This window comes from Triticum urartu, chromosome 3 (genome assembly GCF_003073215.2).
Source record: "Triticum urartu cultivar G1812 chromosome 3, Tu2.1, whole genome shotgun sequence".
NCBI lineage: Eukaryota > Viridiplantae > Streptophyta > Magnoliopsida > Poales > Poaceae > Triticum > Triticum urartu.
Window position 1 is genome coordinate 394,035,344 of NC_053024.1, and position 16,218 is coordinate 394,051,561.

The following is a 16,218-nucleotide window of genomic DNA, read 5'->3' on the forward strand; positions in this document are numbered from 1 at the left end:
CCTTCATAACCACTTGAGCAGTAGTGTAGCACCATGTCTCAGGCTAGAACATACGACTATTGTTCTTACTCATTTGCCGCCTAATTTATATGGTTTTGCTATGAACCAATCCTTTTTGGCAAAATATTGCATCACTGTATACCATAGAAGAACCATCTAAACCAGTTATCCTCGGCTACCGGTACAATTTGCTTTTGTTGTATGATCCTATGTTTGAACAGAGGGCTGCTGTTCTTACTCGTTTGCTTTGTATGGTTATTCTATGGCATAGCAGATTGGTTCTGCTTTGAATCGATCCCTAATTTATATGGTTCTTCTATGCTATTTTTTGAACTAGGCCTAGGCGTTTTTCTGAAAAGCCGGAAAGGAAGCACTAAGGCCCATCTCAGTTATGATAGCAAACAAGGTTTTGTAAATATAGAATTTTTTATGTACTCGATTATACCACTTACATTTGAGAAAAGATTGGTTTTATTTCTGAACTAAACAATAACCATCCAATGCTTATAAATTTGTTTTTTATTGTGTTTTTGAAGCAAGATTGTAACCATCATTAATGTTGAAGATGCATACATGTTTTGGGAAGATGCGTTTGATTTTTGACCTTTGTGCTATGCTCATCTTCTCTCAGGTGGCTTGAAATAAATGGCGCACATATCGAGGGGTAATGATGACGCGTACGAGGGCTTTCAGTATACGACCATCAAGTCAGATGTTATGGTGACAGTCATGAGGCAACTATACATTTACTATGAAGACTGCTCTATGACGGGCCTTTTACTCCGAAAGTGCTCTTTTGATCCCGAGCTCATATGCTCCTGCATGAACAGTAAATTCGAAAAAATAGTAAAAAAATTCAAAAAAAACTGATTTTTTGTGGTGAACATTGATGAATGTTCTAACTGCATGCAAAATTCCAGGTCGAAATGATATTCGTGGATGTCTGGGCAAAAATAACAAAATCGATACTCCAAAATGCTTCCATCAATAGTTTTTTTGGACCATTGATTTTTTTTGCCTAAACTTCCACGAATGTCATTTCAACCTGAAATTTTGCATGCGGTTAGGAAATTTATCAATGTTCATCATAAAAAAACAGATTTTTTTGAACTTTTTTACTATTTATTTTGATTATACTGTTCATACGGGAGCATATGAGCTCGGGATTAAATACTTCATGTCCCTTTTACTCGCTCTTCAATGAAAATTATGAATTATTGTTGCATCTACTAGGGAGACATGCATCTCTCCCTTCCTAAAGAAGAGAGTGCATGTTCTAATGTTGTCAACCTGTAGGTATGTGCATTTATGTATTTATTCAATGAAAAGCACCAAACATTTGTCTTTATGTTTGATAATTGGGTGTCTATAAATTGGCGGAGTAAATACTCCGGTCCGCGACAACTAAGGCTGTGTTTGATAGTAGAGTGCTAAAAAAACCACAATATTAAAAACTACGATATTTTAGCATGAAGCTATAAGATACCACCGTTTTCAGATATCACAACATTTTAGAGTATTAAGAATACTTTGAGCTGTTTGGCTAATGTTGTATATCAACGTAAATTAGCTAGCTAGCTGTTTTCTCTTAACTACCCAGCTTATCAAAGATGAGGAGGAAATCGAACTGCCGTGCACAACGCTAGTTATGTTGAGGTGACTCGACGTGCTGGCATCGCTGCACTCGCACAGAGAAAAGTAGGAGCGGAGGTGACTGAATTTTTCATTAGGCTGCAGAAGGCGTATCATTACGGCCGGTATTCTTGAGCTAGGTTTGCCCAGCGTACTCACCATCATTTATCTCTAGCAACGAGAGAGCAGCGGCTGCAGCTTGGGAGTGAACAAGACATAAAGATAGCGATCGGCTCGTTTTTCTCTCATGCTCAGTTTTAAAAAAAGAGGTCCGGGGGTCTTTTTTTTATGCAGATGTAATACTGTGTTTTGGGGAAAACTGTAGTATAAATACTTTACTTTTTTGTGGAGGCCAAACATCTCAAAGTAAATTAAACCGCGGTATTTGGAAAAACTGCAGTATTTTTTAAATACTTAGAAAATGCAGAGTTATCAAACGGCGCCTAAGCTTTCTAGGGTTGTATTATCTACATTGCGCTTGAAACCATTTCGTGTATACTGGATTTATTCAGTTGTAATATCGAGTTTATGAAACTATCTTATAAATTATTGCTTCCCGAGAGAAACATGTATACCACACATTCTTTTGCAGCATTGCTTATATGTTCTTATTTGTTATGTGTCTATTCATTCGATTTTTGACAAACTATGTTGACCTTAAGTTGGACCATCTTTTTCATGCATTGTATCCTTCGTTTAAGGAACTTTTTAATCAAGCTGATCGGAATGATATCATTTAGCCAGACAAATCATAGAGGGATTATGTGGCAAGTTGCCTTATGTATGATTCATGAAATGTATATGATACTTCTATAGTTTTGCCGTATTAATCAGACAACTAGAGTGTGTTAAAATTATTGTGCTTACTACTCCGCTATTGTATTTAAAATGATTATTCATATTTGGTTGCCTGTTGTTTGGCAGGCAACGCATGGCAAGCCGCGCCATCAAAACGTTAATTCCTATTAACTTAGCATTACGGGCTTGATTTTGGGATCGGCGCCCTCGCGGAAGGCACGATCCCGATCTAGTTGTACAAGGCCGCCGGTCGCCTTACGATATTGCGACGGCTCGGCACCGATGCATCGACCGACCGACCGACCGACGCAGAGCATCGTCCTATTCAAAACCCGTGACGAGCGCGATTCCAACGTCATCACGTCGCGTCCGTTCCCGAAATCCCCGTAATCCATCCCGTTTCCGTTCCACGAGTCCACCCGTCCCCTGCTCCCGTCTTCCCTTCGATTCGAACTCCCCTCTGACCTCTCCCCACACCGCGACTCAAATCTAGGGTTGCTTCGCTCGCTCTCCTCCGCTCCGCGCATGGCCGACCCGCCGCCCCGGGACGCGCACCCGGAGCAATCCCCCGCCACCGAGAAGCCCCCCGCGGCGCCTCTGACACCCGAACCCGAGGATGCGGCGGAGCAGGATGTCGAGTCGGAGGTGGATGAGGAGTACGTGAGCGACCCCGACGACGCTCTCCCGGAGATGCGTCGTCGGGAGGCCAGCGACGACGAGGGGTCCGAGGAAGGTAGGCGGCCTCCCAGGGCGCGGATCGACCCCGACCACGACGACGACGGCCAAGGTGCCCCGGAGGATTACGAGGGCGAAGTGGAGGAGGACGAGGACGAGGAATACTACGATGATTTGTTGGATGAGGAGGAGGTGGGCGAGGGGCTCGAGGCGGAGTATGATGACCACGCGGTGCCGCCCAAGGAGGTCACCGCCGGCCAGGGGGAGGAGGGCGAGAAGCCTGGGGAGGAGGGAGCGGAGGCGGAGGTTGAGGCTGACGGGGAAGAGAAGAAGGAGCAGGAGCCGTTCGCGGTGCCCACCTCCGGCGCGTTTTACATGCATGATGACCGGTTTCAGGAGGACGGCCGGGGCCGACGCAGGTGTGCCTTTCTATAAACTATAAACCTTCCCTCTGCAGCTCATAGTTTCTGGACAACTTGCAATTATTCGAGGCAAACTAAAATTTACAGAAGAAGGCTTAGGTGAAGCAGGGCTGGGTTCGTATCTTCTGTAGTTTGTTTAAAACAAAGCACTTCCATCAGCGTGAATATTCCACGAAATTAGACTTAATGTTTTGCAAAACAGGAAGCTCCAGTATCTATAGACCAAGGATATAGATTATCATCTGCATCCATCTCGTGACTTTTTTAGTTAATTGGAAGTGTTTGTGTTTTAATTTGGTTTTTTAAGATGCTGTTATGGTAGTAGAGACTATGACTGGCAAATGTAGTGTTATTTAGTCCCAACCTTTACTGATTACTAGTTCAATGATGGCAGTGTTTTTTTGACTTGAAATTGTGCCTCAAGAGGTTGTTATTAAGATTGCCTTAGGCATTACAATATGTCGGTTATAGGTTTTAATAAAATTATATTTCCAGTACAACCATGTTTGGAGGCATGCAATGTTGGAAAACCTTGTAGCTGTCAGATTCGTTATGTTTCCCCGACAGGGTTAGGCACATACATGTCCCAGCTCTTTCTGCCAAAATTATGCCTACATTGTTGGTCTGCAAATAGCTTGCAGTGTAATGGTAACTGGATATGGTCAGTTATTCTGTCACCACATGCATCCAGCTTCCTGGGAAATTTTGTGTTGCATTTGCGGTTGCAAGCTGGTATCTTGGTAAGAAGGGTCGACGTACTGTGGTGGCTGGGTTATTCAACATATGAACTTGTTGGCCATTGTCATGGTTTTGGCTGGGTTTTTGCAGTTTATGTTTAGTCAATTTTATTTACAGGTCTTGTTAGCATGCCACTGGTTGGAATATTGGATAATGTTGGCTGTAATTGTTGCTTAGCGGCTGTTTGGTTTACAGCCCTGAGGTGCCCGACCAAAAAATTGGTCGTTGACCAGCTGTAGGGTGCCCGTTTGGATGGGATCCAAATAATTGCCACGCCAGCCCGCCTCCCCTGTCCTCTCCTTCTTTTACGCCAATTTGTTGGTAAGGGCGAGGGCGGTGGAATCATTGGCCAATTTTTTGGCTCGCCAACAGCGCCAACGATTTGGCGGGGCTAACCTCGGCTGAAACCAAACAACCCCTTAGTCTTGTCCGGGACATATGCTGACATTTTTGTTATAAACTAGGCGAATGCTTGGTGGGAGGAAGTTATGGGATGCTAAAGACGATCAAGCATGGGTGCATGACAGATTTGAGGAGATGAACGTGCATGAGGAGCGCTATGAAGTAAGTACTCATTACCTTTGAATTTGATGTGCAAAAACATTTTTTTTCCAATATTGAGGTTAATTCTCTGCATTGTAGGATAAGCGAATGTCAAGAGGCCGTTTTAGAGGTCGTGGTAGTGGAGGTAGGACTAGAGGCACTGCCCGTGGATTTTCAAGAGGAGGGAGGTACCACAGTTATCACGAAGATAGCGACAACCAAAATCAGAGTGAAAACCAGAACCGGCCCCAAAAGATTGTCCGCGGGAGAGGACCCAGACGTTATGACACAATTGCAAAGAACAACCGAGATGTTGTCGGGTTCCAACGTAAACAGTAAGTAACAAATATCTTGGGACAATTGGATTCATATAATACTGCTTTGTTCAGTACAAAGTAATGTTTCTCTCACACACTTATCTTGTCATCACTTGTTCAGACCAACAAGATCTCGCGAACCGGCCGCTCATTCTGCAGCGGCCAGAGAGCCTGGCCAAATTTCAAATGCACATTCGGAAGCAGTTCCTGCTAAGAAGAATGTTGTCAATTCAAGCTTAAATTCTGCGTCACCGCCATTTTATCCCTCTGGTGCCTCAAACCAAGTGGGAGCTCAAAGAAGGGACATACAACCAGGAGGTTCAAATAAGGTTCATCCATCTTCCATGAAGATGGATGACAACATGAAGCTACAATCTGGTCCAGTAGTTAGAGGGAAAGGAACCACGGACTATGGTGGACGAGATAGGTTTCATGCCGAGGGTCCTGTTAGACCATCTCCTGCAAGAAGTGTAGGAGGATCATCATACTCATCAGGGTTTGCATCATCATCAATCAATTCTGGTCAATCCCCTAATAACAGGGCTCAAGGGGGAAATGCAAGCATTGGTGTTCCTTCACATAATCGGCCCACACCATCATTTCAGCAAACTTCCAGGGTTTCTACGCAACAGCAAAATCATACCTCAATTATGCACCAGAAGTCAGGCCAAGCACCTAGTCAAGCTTCAATGAGAATCCCAACTCAGCAGTTGAGCCATCGGACAGGCAATGCTTCACCAAGTGCTCAGCACCTACCTGCTAGATCAACTGAAAGTGACGAGAATGGTTCATATCCTAGTTCAAATCAATCCAAGACATCTGAGGTGGAAAAAACCAACAAAGAAACTGGACGGGGCTCTTTCATGTATGGTGGAGCCCAGGTTATTGGGGCTGCTGGTCTTGCCCAGGGCGAGCAAAATTTTCCTGGCACTCCAGCTCTCCTGCCAGGTTTGCTTTCTTAACCATCCAACGTTCTTGTTTTCTGGTGATAGTTTATTGAGTAAAATGTACCCAAGGTCCTGAAATTATGAGGTGTGCCAGCCGGGTCTTATAACTATGAAAATGCATGTCTGGGTATGGTTCATCGCAGGTCCTATCTATGATTCTAGGCCTGACTTACCCGTGTGGTACATTGACTGGTGCCATCTCAGCTCTATTTTGCAAAAGATACCCTAGAAAACTATATCTTCTAGTTTTATTGTCCCCAACATCCCCGTCCCTCTTCAAGTTAAAAGCAAACACCTATGCCGGTGGGAGTTGGCAGGGTTGCTCAATGGGAAGTTCTTCAATGGGCCATTCCCATGGCCGGGCCATCACGCCTGATGCCGTGCAGAGTCAAGTAAGAAACAGTGCAGAGCTCACAGCCACTTATCTTCTATCTCTGCTCAATTTGGTGGCTTCTGCTCGCCAGTTTCTTCTCACAGTACAAAACCCCATTCCTTCCATCATCCTCTATACATAGGCGCCACTAGTATGAGAAACAATACCCAACAGCTTCTGCAAGAAACAATGAGAAACATCATGGAGAGAAGCCCCTGTGAGTCCTCATTGTCATTCTCCCCGAGGCACTTCAAGTAGCTGGTTCTCAGCAAGATCAGCAGACATGGTGCCACTAGTATTGCTGTTTAGGTTCTTGTCAAGATTCTCTGGTTCTCAGCAAGATCATCCTCCATACATGGCTTTGTCAAGATTGTCTCGGATAAGCAGGCTGAGGACGAGAATGAGTCGCCCATGGCTTTCTCCTCCACCTGCCCGTTCTTCCACTCGGAGGACTACAGGTTTCCTGCTCAAGCATCACTGCCATGTCGCTCCTGCATACGGCACTGGCTGCGGCTATCTCTGTCCAGCACCTGCAGGGCGCTTCCGCAAGCGACTCACCGGCAACCTGTATGGACGCTGACGCCCCCATGTCCACCTTGCCTTCCGGGTCAACAACCCGCACGCGCGCTTGGCGCTGCTGCTGCGTAAATGGCCACGGGTTACGTACACATCGTGCTCGTGTGCCAGCGCTCCAAGGGCGCCTCCCCATGCCCCTGCAGTGGGCAGAAAACTGTTGGAGGAGATGGTGTGGCGCACGTACTGTAATGGCACGAGCTGCTGGTATGTGGTGTGATGTGAGTGCGGGGCTGCACACACGGGAGCCCATGTCCATGTGGGTGGAATCATACCAGCATCGTGCAGCGGTGGCAAAGGTGCATACGTGTGCAAAGCGGTCTGCCAGAGAACTTCCAGCTAAATAACCCCGCCAACACCGTTGGCTTATGTGTTGGGGGGAGGTTAGGCACAAGGAAATGAAAAGATATACTAGCTTTCTAGGTCTTTTTTACAAAATAGAGCTTACATGGCATCAGTCAACGCGTCACGCTGACAGGTCAGACCTGCATAGGACCTATGGTGAACCTCAGCTGACGTGCATTTTTATAGTTATTAATAGGACCCAGCTGACACACCTCAAATACTTTTAGGACCTCTGATAGATTTCTAATTTAGTTTTTCTTCTAATCTAGTCACTTGGGCCATTCATTTCCTATTTATCCTTCACGCAGTGATGCAATTTGGCGGCCAGCATCCAGGTGGGCTTGGAGTTCCTACTGTTGGTATGGCCCTCCCTGGCTATGTGGCTCAGCAGCAGCTGGGAATTGGAAATAACGAAATGGCGTGGTATATTTCATTAGTCTTGCTATGTTTATCGTTCTGTCTGTTAGATTTTTATCACCGTCTATGAAATGATGTTTGTTGCGGTGGTACTCGATGTAGTCATGCAAGGGGTTTACAAGACAGTAAATGGATCAAGCCCAAACATAGTTTGCACTGAATCATTTGAATGCATGTATCTTCTTGTCTCTCACTTTTGACTACATCTGGCTTATCTTACTTTACTATGTCCGTAAACTATGACTTCAAGAGTTGCTGTGTTGCTGAAAGTGAGTTTTTTAGTTTCTCATATTTGAAATATGATAAGGGGATACTTGATAGCTGAAATTGTTCACAATGTTTGTACATTGAGCTTATATGTAATTCCTTTTTTGTATTGTTCAAGCTCTTATTGATCTCTTCTCTTTTTTTGTGTCCCCCCCTGGACTTAATACTAATTCTGCTATTTTAGCCGAGAGCCACCTGTTATAATATTTGTACGTGTTTTTTGCTCTCTATCTTACAACACTTCTAAATGATGGCAATAGGTTGCCACTATTGGCTGGTGCAGCTGGGGCTTTTGGAGGATCATATCCACCTTACATTACCCTTGATCCAAGCTTTTACTCTAGGTCTTCAGGACAGACGTCGTCGTCAGTTCCATCCAGGTAATATCAGTGTTGACTAATTAACACGTTGTTCACCTTTTGAATCAGCCACTGTCAGAATGAGCCGATATTACTTCTTGTTAGCTGTGCAAACATGTAATTTGCTTTACTTGGGGTGCTCATAATATTTTCTCTGCCCCTGTTCCAACCTGATAATATAGCATATTTCACTATTTATCTGTTGCTTCATTCATGAAGGTTCCTTCTAAGCATAAAGGGCATTAACATATATTTATTTATTAATACAGGGAAGGTAATGTTAACCATGGGGCTAAATCTCCTCAAAACGGTAAGTTGTGAGATCCCCTGTTACGCCATACTGCTTAAAAACTCTTAGCATGTGCTACAATTTATAAGTTGTTTCATTTATCTATAATTTGTGATGCAGATATTGTGACTGAAGAGCTTGATCAGCGCCAGAACAAGCATAGGAGGTAAGATATTTTTACTCGGAAAATATTATTTTTGTAGAGCACTATGCACGTTTCAAAATAATTGAAGTTCTAGGATTGTGACCAAGTATATATAGAAATGTTTCAACATCTACAAAAACAAATTTATTTCATTAGATTCATTATGAAATATGTTTTCATATTATATATATTTGATATTTTAGATCTTTGTGGATTTTTCTATAAAATTGGTCAAACTAAAAAAGGTTTTGACTTAGGAAAATCCTAGAACTTCAATTATTTTGAAATGGAGGGAGTATTTTTTGGACAAGAGCTGTGAGCTTATTCATGTCCTCTTGTACCGCAGATACTCAGAGATGAACTTCAGTCAGTGAAGCACCCTGTAAGGTGAATTTCATCTGAATAAGCTGCTTACGGTCAGTTGCACACGATTATTTTTTCTGATATTTCTTCTCTGCTCTGCATACTCATTGTGACATGAGCTCATCTTATGCAGGCCCTGTTGTAGGCCCTTTGTGATCTCTGGTTATGATCTGAGCACTTTGGGTGGCTTGGTGTCCTAAATTATATTAGGTACTGTTCTGTTCTGGCATTTTTGGTTCTTAACTTTCCAAGATAAATGCATTTTAAGTGAGCAAAAGGCACTGTTCCTCCGAGATGTTCCCCCTTTTCTCTGCTTTTCTCCTTCACCCTTCTATCCCCCGCATGCATCATCTCCCAATCATGTAAATCCTGACTTGGTGTTTGGATACCTGGGTTAACTATGATTTATGTTGTGGCAGGTCTTATAGATGCCTGCTCGTGCTGTAGTTATCTGATGGGGGTTGCTTCACAGCAGAGCAGGGGGTGCATTTGTTGCTTGAGTTGTGGTAAGCCTGTTTTTCAAGAGCAGCACTTGAGAAATGCACTTTAGAGTTTTGGTGAGAATGCAACTAATTGCGCATCATGAAGTTTTAGGTGTTGCTTGGTCGAAATGTCTTATTTGTTGGTGGCATCTGAAGACATGAGCGATTGTTGAAGAGAGGTTTGAATAATGATCTGTGTTGATTGATAAAGAAAGGCAAGAAGGGCTTTTAGTACATTTTGTTAGTGACTCGAGTTTATGTCGGTATGAGTCAGATGTACCTATCTATCTATCCTCCAATAGTGGTATTGGCAAGAGCAAGTGGCTTTGTTGCTGCAGTTTGTATCTTTTGGAGTATGTGGGAATGTGGGTGAGATTCGTCAATTTTGTGCCTGATGAGTGTGCCCAATCAATTGTGTGCTACTTCGGTTCGATATGATCACATTACTAAGTTGACGGCAGTGTTGTCTCAGTCACAACCAAGTCACTCAACTGCTCGCCTAATCGTTTAGTTGGACGGATAGATCTACCAGCGACTTTGCTAAGGATCTTTTCTCTAGGTCGGTGGTTGATCTTTGTATCCCTAACAATATTGGTTGCCTGATGCATGTAGATAGTACCTCTATATATGTGAGTGACATTCATATCCCAGTAGACATGGCTTCAAAGATGGGTTTGAAGAAAGCTCTGCGTTGGATGCCACGTTCCTCTGCCAGCCCCCGGCTGGAGGAAGACGAAGACAACAACGAGAGGAACGGGCTGCTGAGGAGCCACCGGGATCAGAACCGGGTCGTGCCCGTGACGGATCTCCATGTTGACGAGCAACCCAAGGCAGGTGCGCATGTGGAGCCCAAGGTAAGCTAGCGCGTGATTCTGGAAACGCAAGCGGAAATTTACCTCGAGATGTGGCCGTAACTTGTGGCACCTAATGCCTTGCATTGGCATGGCATGGCGCAGACCGTGGCTCTGAAGGTGTCGATGCACTGCCATGGCTGTGCGAGGAAGGTCGAGAAGCAGATCTCCAAGCTCCACGGTAGGCGATCAGTGTAATACTACAAGTGTACATACTATGAGAGTATGAGTTGCCTCTTGTTGTGCAGGAGTTGTGTCCATCAAAATAGAGCTGGGGATGAAGACGGTGACCGTGGTTGGCAACGTGACCCCCATGCAAGTCCTGGAGACCGTCTCCAAGGTGATCAAGTACGCGCACATTCTGCCGCCGCCCTAGCGATGCTGTTTCCCGGTCCACTGTGTGGTGATTGCACTTTTCTTTGATGAAAACGATGAGCGCTATCCCTCTTTTCTCCCTTCTTCTTTTTTTTGAAACATTTTCTCCCTTCTTCTTTTAGCGCTCAATCTGTATCCCGAAAACAGAAAATCATATGTAGATTGCCATTTGAGGAGCCACCCGTGTCCTGGGCTCCTGGCAACTCGATAGTCTCATCTTTATCTTTACCTAATAATAAAGCAAATTGAGTTTTTTTCGTCTGTCATGACATTTTTTAAAAAAGTCCCTTTATTTCAGAGAATTCAACCCGCTGTCCTGTGTTAAGTTAAAACGACGTTATTTTCATATTTTATACAAAAGTCTCTATCTTTTCTTAAAATCAACTCGCCGTCCGGATTTAAGTCACATTCGAACCGTTATTTTACATTTTTCGAAACCCCTCCTGATGTTTTAGGTAATTCATCTATGAATCATATTTAAGTCAAACAAATGTTTTTTAAAATAATCCATATCTTTTAAACCATAACTTCGATTTGAACATGTTATATATGTAATTTGATTAGAAAAATATGTAGAATATGAATATGAGATTATTTTTACCTGTTAAGTATTTTTAAATATTGTTTTGGAATATATTTGAGTCAAACCAAATGATTTTCTAAATTATCTGTATCTTTTAAACCGTAACTTCGATTTTAACATATTATATATGAAATTTTATTAGAAAAATATGTGAAATCTAAATATGATGTTAATTTTACCTGTTAAATATTTTTAAAATATTGTTATGAAAACAAACTTATAATTTATAGCGCAAGATTTTTTTTATACCGACGGTGATCCGGATTGCAAATAAACACCCCACTATAACCATGTACAAAAAAGAAAACATCGATAACTACACATGCATACCTCTGAAAAATGTCGCAGGGGAAAACAACAGATTTCTCATCGCAAGAGTGAGAGAGAGAAAGCGAGCGAGCGAGAGAGAGAGAGGAAGGAGAGAGGGAGAGAGAGACGCCTTAGGATTAACCATATTCAACACACGTTTTTTGTTGTTTTGTGTGAACACCAAGGCCATCGCCGGCGAGGGTGAGAAGAAGGATAAGCGGCAACACAAATATGATGCCTCGCAAAAATAAAGGAGATGGACCTATTGTGGTCTTGAGTGATGGTTGTTGAGTTAAGAGCGTGTGTTATGTTTTCTTTCCCGTTGCAACGCACGGGCTCTTTTGCTAGTCAATCTAAAATATGTTGTTTGTGGCAGACTCAGCCCACCATCAGGGTTTACTTGTGCTTGCACTTTTCTGAATTTATTTCAAACTTCGGGTGATGTTCGTTCAGTGAGAGAGGGGAGACGTTTCTGTCGACTATGAAGACGCGTGCGATGACTTCGTCAATCTCAAAATGATGTGTCGACTTTATCTCACAAAGGTGCTCATAGGGGTAGGGCGTACGTTTGTGCACATAGGATGAGTGTATGTTCGTATATATGAGCGTCTATGTTGGTGCCGTGTTAAAAATAATCTCAAAAAATGTATTCCGTGTTAGGTCATCTCCAACACTGACCCTCGAATCGCACACATCCGTCTGGACCGAGTGGTCCGGACACATTTTGACATCCAACACGGTACCTCATCGATCCGTGGACCGATTCGGACGTCCGTTTTCCCGCAAACCAGAGGCAAAGCAGGGAGCTTTATGGGCGTATGGACCACTGCCATGCACGCGCCAAAAACTTGGACGGGACGTCGATCCCAGTCATGATAGCAAATAGGAGAACTCCTCGGTCACACACCTCGTCGATCACCACATAGTGGAACCACATGCCGTTCCTGTGGGCTGCATAGACAATCCAATACAACGTGTCGCTCCGTGGAGATACCGACGACTTCCTCAGACTTTATGCCATTATATGCATTGATTTCCACTTGTATCTTTGGACAATATCTGGGTTGTCTGACTCCTATATTTACTCCCTACATTTCCGCTTGTTTGGCTAAGGGTGTACCGGGAACACTTCTGTGATTGTTATTTCTGGTTGAACCAGTTAAGTACTTTAGGTGGGTGAAGTCGAAAGTTGGCTATCACAATACGGACAAATCAGTCGGCATGTCAAGAGTAGTAAAATTACATCTGCCAGGGATTGTTTGCGAAGGCATAGACTTTTCCTAGAAAAAGCCGAATTCATGCTTGGCTTGTTGGAAATATGCCGTAGAGGCAATAATATTGTATTATTATACTTTTCATGTTCATAATTAAGAGTTTATAGTCTATGCTATAACTGCTATGATCCTGAAATATGCGATAGTGGGAAACCCATATGCACGCGTGGAATGATAAATGGTAAAATAAGGTTCCTAGTCTCGCCTCTAAGACTGGCTCAAGTTTCGTTGGTGCTCATGTTTTCCGGATTTTAGGATATTGTTAAGTGTAATGATAGTCCTAATACAATATTAAGAGTATGACGTTAGAAGATAGATCATATTGAATCGACCCAAACTTGTTTGTCATACTGATTATATCGTCAGAAGTCAATTGTTATAACACAGAGTGTTAATGTGTGATTTAGTTCCTTAGAACATGAGAGTATCGTAGTCAACTCTTATCGCACGATAAACTTTGGGGTTGCTCAAACGTCATCTATAACACGGTGATCATAATGACAACTTACATGTTCATCAGTAAGTTTAACAACGGACTAGATAGCTCAAGAGTGGAATTAGCTCCTCCAACGACGGAGAGACATTCTTAGGGCCCTCTCGGTGCGACGACATTCATCATCGTCTGGCCAGACACAGGTGACTATGTCACGGGGATGCTCGAACATGTCTACGAGAAAGAAGAACAAACCGACAACGAGAAGACCGGTATAGTGAGCATGTGTATGACTCAAGAGGATACCGATATATCTCACTGATAACCCACAAGTATAGGGGATCAATCGTAGTATTTTCGATAAGAGTGTCGAACCCAACAAGGAGTAGAAGGAAATGACAAGCGTTTTTCAGCAAGGTATTTTCTCCAAGCACTGAAATTATCGGTAACGAGTAGTTTTGTAGCAAGGTAATTTGTAATGGGTAACAAGTAAAAAGTGTAACAGAAGTGCAGCAAGGTGTCCCAATCCTTTTTATAGCAAAGGACAAGCCTGGACGGACTCTTATATAAGGCAAAATGCTCCCGAGGACACATGGGAAGTATCATCAAGTTAGTTTTCATCATGCTCATATGATTCGTGTTCACTACTTTGATAACTTGGTATGCCGGTGGACCGGTGCTTGGGTGATGTCCTTACTTGGACAAGCCTCCCACTTACGATTAACCCCTCTCGGAAGCATCCACAACTATGAAACAAGAATTAAGATAAATCTAACCATAACATGTGGATCCAAATCAGCCTCTTACGAAGCAACAGATAAACTAGGGTTTAAGCTTCTGTCACTCTAGCAATCCATCATCTACTTGCTACTTCCCAATGCCTTCTCCTAGGCCCAAATCATGGTGAAGTGTCATGTAGTCGATGTTCATATAACACCACTAGAGGAAAGACAACATACATCTCATCAAAATATCGAACGAATACCAAATTCACATGATTACTTATAACAAGACTTCTCCCATGTCCTTAGGAACAAAAGTAACTACTCACAAAGCATGTTCATGTTCAAGATCAGAGGGGTAATAAATATCATTAAGTATTTGAACACATGATCTTCCACCAAATAAACCAACTACCATCAACTACAAGGAGTAATCAACACTACTAGCAACCCACAAGTATCAATCTGAGTTTTGAGGCAAAGATTGAATACAAGAGATGAACTAGAGTTTGAGAGGAGATGGTGATGGTGAAGATGTTGATAAAGATTGACCCTCCCACGATGAGAGGATCGTTGGTGATGACGATGGCTTCGATTTGCCCCTCCCGGAGGGAAGTTTCTCCGGCAGAATAGCTCCGCCGGAGCCCTAGATTTCTTCTGCCCAGGTTCTGCCTCGAGACAATGACGCCTCGCCCCGAAAGCCTTCTTATGATGTTTTCTAGGTCAAAACTCTTCATATAGTAGAAGATGGACACCGGGGGCTGGCCAGGGGCCCCACAAGCTTGGGAGGCCCGCCCTAGGGGTAGGGTGCACCCCCAAGGCTTGTGGCCACCTAGTGGGTCCCCTTTTGTTCTTTCTTCGCCCAATATTTTATATATATTCCAAAACAATTCTCCATAAAGTTTCAAGACATTCAGAGTTGTGCACAATATGTATCTCAGATTTGCTCCTTTCCAGTCTAGAATTCCAGCTGCCGGCATTCTCCCTCTTCATCTAAATCTTGTAAAATAAGAGAGAAAAGGCATAAGAATTGTACCATAAAGTGAAATAACAGTCCATAATGCAATAAATATCAACATCAAAACATGATGCAAAATGGACGTATCAACTCCCCCAAGCTTAGACCTCGCTTGTCCTCAAGCGAAAGCCGAAATCGATAATCATGAACACATGTTTATGTTGGGAAACGTAGCATGCAATTTCAAAAAAAATCCTATGCTCACCCAAGATCTATCTAGGAGATGCATAGCAACGAGAGGGGGGAGTGTGTCTACGCACCCTTGTAGACCGAAAGCGGAAGCGTTTGACAATGCAGTTGATGTAGTCGAACTTCTTCTAGATCCGACCGATCAAGCACCGAACATACGGTACCTCCGAGTTCTGCACATGTTCAGCTTGATGACGTCCCTCGTCCTCTTGATCCAGCAAAGGTGTCAAGGAAGAAGATGAGTTCCGTCAGCACGACGGCGTGGTGATGGTGATGGTGAAGTGATCTGCGCAGGGCTTCGCCTAAGCACTACGAAGATATGACCGGAGGCATAAACTGTGGAGAGGGGCATCACACACGGCTAACAATTGTTGGTGTGTGTTCTAGGCGCCCCCTCCCCACATATATAGGTGGGAGGTGGAGGAGAGGCAGCAAGGGCGTCCTAGGGTTGGCCGCCGCCCCCTAGGGGCCCTGCCTTGCCCTGCGCCGCCCTTTCCATGTATGCATGAAGGGGAAGGAAAGAGAGCGGGGGGGGGGGGGGGGGGGGGGGGGAGGAAGTGGGAATCCTAATCCACACTTTCCTTTCCCTCCCCCTTTCCTTCTCCTCCTCCTATAGCCTTATAGGGTGCACCAGCCCCTTTTGGGCCGGTGTGTTCCTTCACAAGGCCCATACGGTCCATAGGATTCCGTGGGTACCCGAAACACCTTCCGGTGACCTGATAAGTACCCGATACCCTCTGGAACACTTTTGGTGTCCGAATACCATCGTCCTATATATC

At 43.8% G+C, this 16,218-nt stretch overlaps 2 protein-coding genes across 5 annotated transcripts; both read left to right on the forward strand.

The window, feature by feature from the left end:
• The first annotated feature begins 2,797 nt into the window (after window positions 1-2,797).
• LOC125544082 (protein MLN51 homolog) lies at window positions 2,798-10,145 on the forward strand. 4 transcript variants are annotated; one of them, XM_048707641.1, is made up of 12 exons: window positions 2,798-3,524; window positions 4,730-4,829; window positions 4,908-5,143; window positions 5,247-6,073; window positions 7,672-7,786; window positions 8,308-8,427; window positions 8,676-8,716; window positions 8,816-8,861; window positions 9,187-9,256; window positions 9,337-9,413; window positions 9,623-9,709; window positions 9,792-10,145. In XM_048707641.1, exons 1-9 carry the CDS (start codon window positions 2,956-2,958, stop codon window positions 9,212-9,214), a joined length of 2,082 nt encoding a protein of 693 aa, XP_048563598.1. In that variant the 5' UTR covers window positions 2,798-2,955; the 3' UTR covers window positions 9,215-9,256; window positions 9,337-9,413; window positions 9,623-9,709; window positions 9,792-10,145. The 4 variants fall into 4 exon arrangements, with proteins under 4 accessions (XP_048563598.1, XP_048563597.1, XP_048563600.1 ...); XM_048707640.1 differs by having other exon boundaries at window positions 9,798-10,145; XM_048707643.1 differs by having other exon boundaries at window positions 9,187-9,227.
• Window positions 10,146-10,280: 135 nt separating this feature from the next.
• On the forward strand, window positions 10,281-11,168 carry LOC125544083 (protein SODIUM POTASSIUM ROOT DEFECTIVE 3-like). The gene is made up of 3 exons (XM_048707644.1): window positions 10,281-10,539; window positions 10,642-10,717; window positions 10,785-11,168. Exons 1-3 carry the CDS (start codon window positions 10,288-10,290, stop codon window positions 10,910-10,912), a joined length of 456 nt encoding a protein of 151 aa, XP_048563601.1. The 5' UTR covers window positions 10,281-10,287; the 3' UTR covers window positions 10,913-11,168.
• Window positions 11,169-16,218: the final 5,050 nt, after the last annotated feature.

Coding starts and splice junctions, on each gene's coding strand:
- LOC125544082 (XM_048707641.1), top strand. CDS start 2,956: ATGGCCGACCCGCCGCCCCGGGACGCGCACCCGGAGCAATCCCCCGCC. Junction 4,830..4,907: donor TGCATGAGGAGCGCTATGAA/GTAAGTACTCAT, acceptor TCTGCATTGTAG/GATAAGCGAATGTCAAGAGG. Junction 7,787..8,307: donor GGAAATAACGAAATGGCGTG/GTATATTTCATT, acceptor TGATGGCAATAG/GTTGCCACTATTGGCTGGTG.
- LOC125544083 (XM_048707644.1), top strand. CDS start 10,288: ATGCATGTAGATAGTACCTCTATATATGTGAGTGACATTCATATCCCA. Junction 10,540..10,641: donor GTGCGCATGTGGAGCCCAAG/GTAAGCTAGCGC, acceptor GGCATGGCGCAG/ACCGTGGCTCTGAAGGTGTC. Junction 10,718..10,784: donor GCAGATCTCCAAGCTCCACG/GTAGGCGATCAG, acceptor CTTGTTGTGCAG/GAGTTGTGTCCATCAAAATA.